Here is an 8,675-nt window from a genome sequence, read left to right as displayed (position 1 = left end):
CCCTTTGAGGGAAATGTCACTGTCAAAGTGTGTCAGATTTAAGAACAAAGAGAATGCACAAATCCTTTCCAGTGCTTTAATTCCTTTAACCTTAACCCTGTTTGTTGTTCACACATTTTATTTTTAATTATTTACACTCCTTTAAGTATTATGTGGCATCACCTCCCAACTGTGTGGCTTTGGTTGCTGATTTTAGATTTGTTTTATTTAGATGTCACATATCTTCTAATTACTTGGACTTAAGTTTAGATTATCACATTAACGTTTTCATTTTCTAATCACCCGATTTACTTAAAGTTCTTTATTTTAAAAATAAATCAACATTCAGTTATTTTGTTGTTGTTTTTTTGCCATTTGCCATTACCCACCATATGAAAAGCATACCATACTAAATTTAAATAGGAATTAAATGCCAATTTAAGGAATTGTAACAAACAACAGTCTTTTTAATTTGCCTTAGCCATATCCACATTGAGGACCATCCCTCCCCAAATTAAATATGGTTATGCTTTTAATTATATCGAGAGCAGCACTTCCATCTAGTGGTATAACATTGCAAAAAAGCAAAGCAAGTTTTGTGTTTTACTGTGTCTGAGAATATACCTGTTTAAATAACAGACACGCTAAATTCAAAGCCTTATTTTCCATTTATGATTACTGTAAAATGCCATAAGAAAAGCATGAAAAGTTTCATGTGGTGAAACCAGTTAACGACCGGCAAGACAAATAGCAATTCTACTTTATGACCAACAGATGTCAGTGTTCCCAAACAAAAATGTTTATTATATTATAAACGTACAAACCCAGAGGCTCAACATGAGGGTGATGGTCGGCTTAGAAACCGACAGTAAAATGTTTCATGGTACAAGCTGCACCACATCCTGTGATCACCGAGGGTGGGCAGTGTGGGTCAATAAAACAGATATCAGTACAGTTTAACATGATTCCAGAGCCCTGTTTGTCCTGGTCTCTGATCTGGCAAAAGACTAGTTTCACCAGGCCAGTTCACAATGGTTCAGAGATACCGAATGAATATAGACTGACTTTGTAGAATCAAAAGCAAGCTAAATACCTAAACAATACTCCAAATAAGAATTTTGATTAAAGCATTATTTATTTATACATCAAAGATACAGCTTAAGTTTACCAGTTATTTTACCTGTTTCCTTACACTTTATTTCATTAAACAGTAAAAACACTGCAAAAGCCACATTTTCCTTATCTGAATAATCTGTAAGTGCTTATCTTTATATAACCCTCACTGCTAATAATGCTCATACTAAATGTTGTAAGTGCTTCTGTGTACCAGTGTGTATTATCAGGCCACATATTTTGTGCTGACAATAAAAGCTAAGAAAATTTCTTTCTTTCTTTTCCCCCCCCCAGTCATTACTGCACATCCTACAGTTAAACATGGAAGATAACCCTGGCATACCATCTGTGTTAAAATGACTTTCTGCAGTTAATGGCTCAAATGCTGAGCTAACCATCCATGCTGTACAACCTGAGGGGAAGCAGACATATCTGTATATCATATTATACACGTCTTGGAAAACACCACGACTCTTGGTTTAAGGAAAATGCATGCAGTTTCTGGCTGTATTACTGCCCTTGTTAACTCATAACCAGTGAACTCATAACAATGCATTATCATAACATTTTTTACAGCCTTAATTATCTAGCCTTTTGAGAGTAAATGTTGTTGGTTGCTAATTTGAGCTGAAATAAAAAGACATCTGTGAAAATATTAAGACAGTATTAAAAATAAATAAGTGAATGTGTTCATTTATAATTAGGCTGTGTGCAGTAAATGCAGCATACCTCTACTTAACTACTTCTTCACGGAAGAAGAAATGAATATATTCAGATGAATATTCACTCCGTAATATGAAAAACGGGGCACTCTTGAAAGTGTTTCTGTCTACATTTTTTCTATTAATTGGTTAACAGATGCTACACCAAGTAAATTACATCCAGAAGTAGTGGTCGAAGTTTTCTATGTATATGCATCACATTTGGGCAATAATGAATGTGAATATTTCACTTTCTCCTCGGTGCACAGTTTGCGATGTTAATCAGAGTTTTAGATAGTTTACAAAGCAACCTCTTAAAGTCAGATTTAAACATCTGAAGAGTTAATATTAGTCAGTGGGTATTTTTGTGCACCTAACAGTTAATTTAACACTAGATCTTCTATCCGTATCTGATAACTTTAGCATAATAATAAACAGATTTAATGACAGATTGGCATCCCCTTCTGTCTGTTCCCCAATGTATCCTGGGATAGATTCCAGCCTCCTGCACCCACATACTGTAAGTGGATATGGCAGATGGATGTATGGAATAGATGTACATAACACTGAACTCTGTTAGAAGTCTACAGTGTGCATTTGGTTTGTACATAACCCGTCTATTCAGTAAAAATCCAGCCTGAGATTAAAAAAGGAACACGCATCATGATGTAATGGCCATTCATTGCTTTTATTTCTGATATTTAAGCAGAATCCAGTCGTTTTTTTCAAGGTATGAAAAAAAATGGCAGATTAAATATTACATGCCAAAAGGCTTTTAGACAGTTCATCACCGACTTTGAACATGTTCACACAGTAGAAATTCTTAAACTAACAAAGCTTTCTTCCATCATCACTGAGGTGTTGGTAACATTGCTTTTTCTTCCAGACAAAGTCATTCTTTAGCAACAGTAAAATCATATAAAGAAATAACGCATACAGGTAAATCAGCTTCCATAGAGTGGAAATATAAGGTTATTAAAATGTTCCTTTGCGTCAATGCAAAGAATCTCAGTATGATTTGGTGTGAAAAACTATGTTGGCTTTTGTTCATCACATTATTTACAGTGCTAATTGGAGAGTGGTCAGTTTTCTACTTTCATAACTGGTAAAAAGTATTTTTTTGGCAAAGCAAATAGAAATTATAGAAATAAGAAGCCTACATTTTAACAATATACCCCTGTTTTTATTATTTCGATTTTTTGAAGTTGAAGTTATAGCAGGGAGGCTCGACAAACAAACAATTCATGTAAAGAAAGTGCCAGATCCGACTTGGAAATGATTTATTTACGAGTCAGTGAGGTCTCACACTCTAAAAGTGAGTTTTCTATCTACACATTGTTGATGATGCCAAGGCAACGAATGCAAACACTTAATGAGTTTAATTAAATTTATAATAACACATTACATTGATAACCCACCCACGCGCGCGCACACACACACACACATAGGTTTTATAGCACATTTACAACACTAAAAGAAGTGTTTCATCAGTGTTTCATTAATAGCTATACGGTGCCTCGGCTGCTCACGCAGTACTCGTGCCATCTGTCACTAGAGAACATTGTAATTCCTTCAGCTTGTGACACTGCAGTGCAGCATGTTGGTTTATTAAAAGAAATGTTCAAAATAAATGTCTTTTGAAAATGGGCATTAAAAAAAATCCCTCCTTTGGTCCTATAAAATACATTTATTAGTAGAGTAAAAACTGACTACATGGTTTAAGAAATACTCAAAACTTTTTCAAGTCACATTTCAACTCCTCTACATTTCAGGGGATTATATCATAATTTACATCATGAATGTGTCAGATACTGTCAAAATAAACCAGCGGTTCCCAACATTTTTTGGCTGGTGATTTCCAGCAGAAAAACAGTATAAGATCAAGACTATTTCCTGTTTGAGTTGTTTGTCTTAGCTAGCTAGCTTTTAAATGTTAACAATCCCTAGCCAATAATATCATATATCATCATATACAGTACCATTCACTGGGTCTATTTCACTATGGAACCACTGCTCTTAATGGCACATGCTGATAGACATTCACCTGGCAGTACTTCAGTACTTTTAGTAAAGTTGAATGTTTAAGGGAGATCTTTTATTTACATTTTCACATTGTTGTGTGTGGTACAGGATGTGAGTACCTCTTTAACCCTAATACAAATCCTCAAGAATCCTTTCTCGAACTTTAGATCTGATTGTTGTTCATTTGGTTGTTCACATTAATATTTAATAGATACTACTATACTATAAATATTCATGTTTTAAGGGGCTTTAACATAAGGGACTGAAAATGAATACGTCAACCATAGGCAGACTATATAAATCTTTTCAGAATTACTGGATGTTATTAGTTAAACAACATTTTAATGTTGCATATAAGTTTTGCAATGTAACTGTTCTACTGTATAACAATGACTCTCATAGCAAGTGAAGTTTAAACTTAAACATTTCTCTTGCATTGTGAGTTAAAAGTAGCATAAAACTGAGACAGTTTTATTGGAAACAATGAGTCTCAGGTATGATTATTTCACTGTCACATCACAAATGGCATGCCTGCATAAATGATTCAATGTTCAGAGCTAAAGCTGGTTGCTACACTTGAAACACTTATAACGGTGTTATTAATGTTCCATCCGCCTCGTCTTTGTTCTGCTACATCTGTCCACACGCTCAGTGAACTCATACAGACATAAGTGCACCCATAGAGCTCAAACAACCCAACCTGCCTTCATTCACCAGCTGGATGAATCACTCAAACAAGACATGGGTGATTCTTTAAAATGAAATTATACTGTGACATCTGAGGTATTTTATCCGAGTAACTGCAATCAAAGAAGAAACATGAGAAATTACTGTTAAAGTAGCAGCAGCTATAGGACTTCAGTGGTGACATTTAGTGAACATTTAATTTGAACAGTAGGGATTTCGAATGAATATAAGATAAGAAACATAAAAAGAATCACTGAACTCTATTTAACGAGATAAAAACAAGCCCTCTCTCACCTTCATGCTCTGCCTCACTGATTGCACTGAAAACTAGCAGGCAGGCGAAATGACAGACATGTTTTATTTCTCCACTATCTGCTTTGAGGCGGGTCTTTGTGGGCTGGCACTCTGCTGGCATCAGAGTGCACTCGCTGCCCACAGTGCAGTTGCCATCAGTTTCACAAACATGTAAAAGCAGCCAGTGTGACGGGGAGGGGCATGAGAACTGAATGCTGATCATCTCATTCACAGTCAAGTCACATACCAGCAACACTGACATTTTTCATCACCTGTACTTTTTTACCACCTTTTTTTTTTATTTCTCCAAGCAACGGCTTCCAAAATGATTTACTGACAAAATATAACCCATCACTGTTTCCATTGCTCATGTAAAAAAAACAGAAAAAAACAAAGGCTTCTACCAAAAGTACGGGCAGAAACTGAGGTTATTTTGTTCAGCAGGATGCCCTCTTCCTGACTGTGACTGACTGTGTTTATACAATTTGTTTGAGAGAGGTGGTAACCTGCAAGGTATTGCACTCATAAAATAATAGTGTGTATACTGCACTGCAGCCAAAATATCAGCATATAGGTTTTCCATATTTTGGTTTTAAAAAAGGTAACTGCATGCATGGTCCTCAGAGAGTTTCACTGGCATTAAATAAATAAAATAGATAAACTGTTATTTATTCACTTGGCTTTCCAGTATTGCATATTTTTTGGAAACCAGTACCCCAATTGTAAGCATAATGTGTAGGTGTGACATGCAACCATCAATTCTTCTACAACTACATCTTTCATATAGAAAATTCAAAAATTAGCAGTGAATCTATGGCAACTTATTTAGTTTTTTCTTTCCATACACCTCAGTTCTTATTCAACAAATGATAAACAACTAAGGCAAAAATTAAATGACAAAAAAAATATATGAACAGCATTTAAAGATTTAAGACACCAAAGGGAACTCCAAGGCAGCGCTGCTGTGAGACTCACAGACTTGGCAGTTTTCATACAGAAACAGCAGAGCACTTGGATCACACCGAAGCTGAGAAACAGATAGATGCAGGAGACAGAGTGAGACACAAAGAGAAAGCTGTGGATTGAAAGAGAGAGAGACAGAGAGAGAGAGTTAAAGGACATGTTTGAACTAGTCTGTGAGGAGTCTCCATCAGCTGCTCTGGCGCCTGCCTTTGCAGGATCAAAGTCTCACCAGCGGGCCACTTGGCTTGTATAGTCTTCAGTGGTGGTGGGGAAGTCACCATCAGTCCCTTTCTCAAATCCTCCACCTACTTGTCCGCCTCCTCTGCGTCTTGGTGGCCACGGCCTACCCTGCTCTCTCTGCTCCCTCAGCCAACGCCTCTCCTCGCGCCTCTTCAAACGCACTTCCTGGTGCTCCCTTTGGCGGGTGAACTGAAAACGCTGGAGGAACAGGTCCTTTGCATACTCATACAGCTGCATATCCAAGAAGTTGAGCTCTTCGATGCGTTTGCGCACGGGCTCGCTCAGGTCCACGTTGGCAGCTCGTGTGCTGTTGATCTGCGTGAATGCGGAGATGAAGCGCAGGCTGAACGTCCGCTCAAACAGGTACTGCGTCTTGCGTTGAAACTCAGTCAGGCCAAAGAAAGCCATGTTCTTCAAGTTGTTCATGGCGCTGCTCAAAAGGATGTGGTTTCGCTGGCTCTCGTTTATAGAGGACAGGTTGTAGCAGCCCACCAGGCTCAGGTCAGCTAGCATGCGGACCTGACGGTTGTTGGCCAAGTTGGACAGGCAGTTCATGAACTCTGTCAGGGTGACACCAGACCAGTCATCCCCACTGTAGCAGTTGGGCAACTCATCCGGTGTGGGCGAGCGTCCATCACACATATGGAGGGCGGTTTTCCATGTGGCTCCACGCTGGACGTGCTTCCACTCACTCAAGTAGCGGGACACTGGGTCACGCAGCATGGTGATGTAGTAGAAGTTCCTGCAGCCAAAAAAAACAAAACAAAAACACAGTGAGTTGTGAGCACATCTCCACCACAGAGTCCTGCCCTGCATTGTGCTGACAGATGGTGACTTCTGTCTATGTATGAAACTTCAAGGTTGAATGCTAATTGCCAAAGTTACACTAATTATCAGTGTTTCCATAAATCTGAACCCCTGCATCATGATCTCACAAAACTGAGCTATAACTGTTTCCATTCCACATATTTCTCCCACCTGCCAACATAGAAAATAATTGGGAATCAAGGCTTAATAATAATCACTAGACAGAGAAAAAGTGACCTCACTAAATCTGAAACAAGTCACTGCTACAAAATAATAAGGATTTGTTTTTTGTGCCTCAAATGTGTTGCACTTCTAACTAGGTGATTTGTCAGCTAATCGCAGCAAGTCCTTCAATAGGAGAAAGCAGGTTTGGCTGACATTTTGGTGGTGGAGAAATGGCAAAAGTGCAGTATGTGCTACTCTGTTTTTATACACAGTACTGTGGTGAATATGCCTTCAATCACTGTGAAATGAAAGCCACTGAACACACCAGACAAATAAGGAAGCTTAACTTCGATCCTCGATCCATCACTTTTCTGCCCTGTCAACATTAAGACATTCACAAAAAGGTGTCTCATGAAAGTCGTCAGCTGAGGAAGTAAAGCGACCAGTTTGTAGCCTAAATTAGTGCTACACAAACTAAAAATGACCAAATAGCTGCATGAGCATAAATCATGTCTGAAACTGATATTTTGCTTGAGAATGATATTCCAACAATGAGATCTACTTGGATGAACTGTCAAAGAGCATTGTGATGGAAACCAAAGACTGGACAGGTGTTGACCAGGTAAGCTTCTCCTAGAATGAAGATCTGTGAGTGCCGTGTAAAAAATTTAATGGTGCCCCCCCCCCCTCCCTCCCTGGAGGGCATCATCCATCTGGGCAGATAAGGTGGAGTGTGGCACGGAGGGTTTACACTGACTCGGAAGCTGCTCTCAGTGCTGCTTCAATTCTTTCAACACAGCAAACACAGACACACACACGCACACACACACACACACACACACAGATTCAGCCAGGAATGGAAATAAAAGAGCTACACAAACAGTCTCCTGTGTTATTACTAGTTTGTCCTTCAGGGTTGGATTCAATGTGGGCAGTAAGCTAAAAAGTATCCTGAAATTGTGCAGTCAGTAGAATATTTTCCCCAAACTTTATTCAGGAAACTATGCCTTTAGGACTGTTCTTTGAACTTTGTCTTTTAACAACTACTTCAATTTTTCAATTCAATCTTTTGTCTTTGCCTGTCCTGTTAAATCAGTATTCTATTGAAAAGCGTGATGGGCACTGTTTCACTACACGCAATGTGCATGAAGGGCACGAAGTGAAATGTTTATGTAAGTAAGTTTTAAAGCCAGGAAACATGATTGGTTGATCAACAAAAATCTAATTGCCAAATATTTTTACAAATTATTAATCATTTTGGTCATTCTCTGGTTCTCCACCTTGGGAGGAAAAGCTGCTGCTAACTGTTGGATATTGTTGTACATTGATTGCCTTTGGATTTTGGTGTGTTGCTCAGACAAAACACCAGATGTTACCTTGGGCTCTGGGCTGTTGTGTAGCACATTCTTTTAAGTCTTTTAAACATTTTAAGAGTTTAACCATTTAACAATTGATAGATTAGTTAAAAAAAGAAAAAACATGAATAAAAATAATAAACAACTGCAGACAAATCAGTTCTATCAGTCCAATACTAAATCTACTTTCAAAACTATGAAAAATTTAATTGAAAATCAAATAAATGTGTCAGGCCAGAGGCTGTGATATGCTACCACATCTCCTGCCTGAAAAAATGATGAAATTTGTGGTGTAACATGCAATGAGAGAATTGGAGAACCTGCTCCCAGGACTGTAAAATGATGTGTG

General features: G+C 38.1%; 1 protein-coding gene across 1 annotated transcript in view; it reads right to left on the bottom strand.

The window, feature by feature from the left end:
* Positions 1-2,471: 2,471 nt before the first annotated feature.
* hs6st3b (heparan sulfate 6-O-sulfotransferase 3b) overlaps positions 2,472-8,675 on the bottom strand; it is a 57,238-nt gene continuing 51,034 nt past the window's right edge. The window contains exon 2 of the mRNA XM_067517143.1: positions 2,472-6,741. Within this exon, the coding sequence (XP_067373244.1) occupies positions 5,985-6,741 (757 nt within the window). The 3' untranslated portion in view covers positions 2,472-5,984. The remainder of the gene's footprint in view (positions 6,742-8,675) is intronic.

Source organism: Channa argus, chromosome 9 (assembly GCF_033026475.1).
Source record: "Channa argus isolate prfri chromosome 9, Channa argus male v1.0, whole genome shotgun sequence".
Classification (NCBI taxonomy): Eukaryota; Metazoa; Chordata; class Actinopteri; order Anabantiformes; family Channidae; genus Channa; species Channa argus.
The sequence above is the reverse complement of the archived record's forward strand: the minus strand, read 5'-3'. Positions and strand labels throughout refer to the sequence as shown.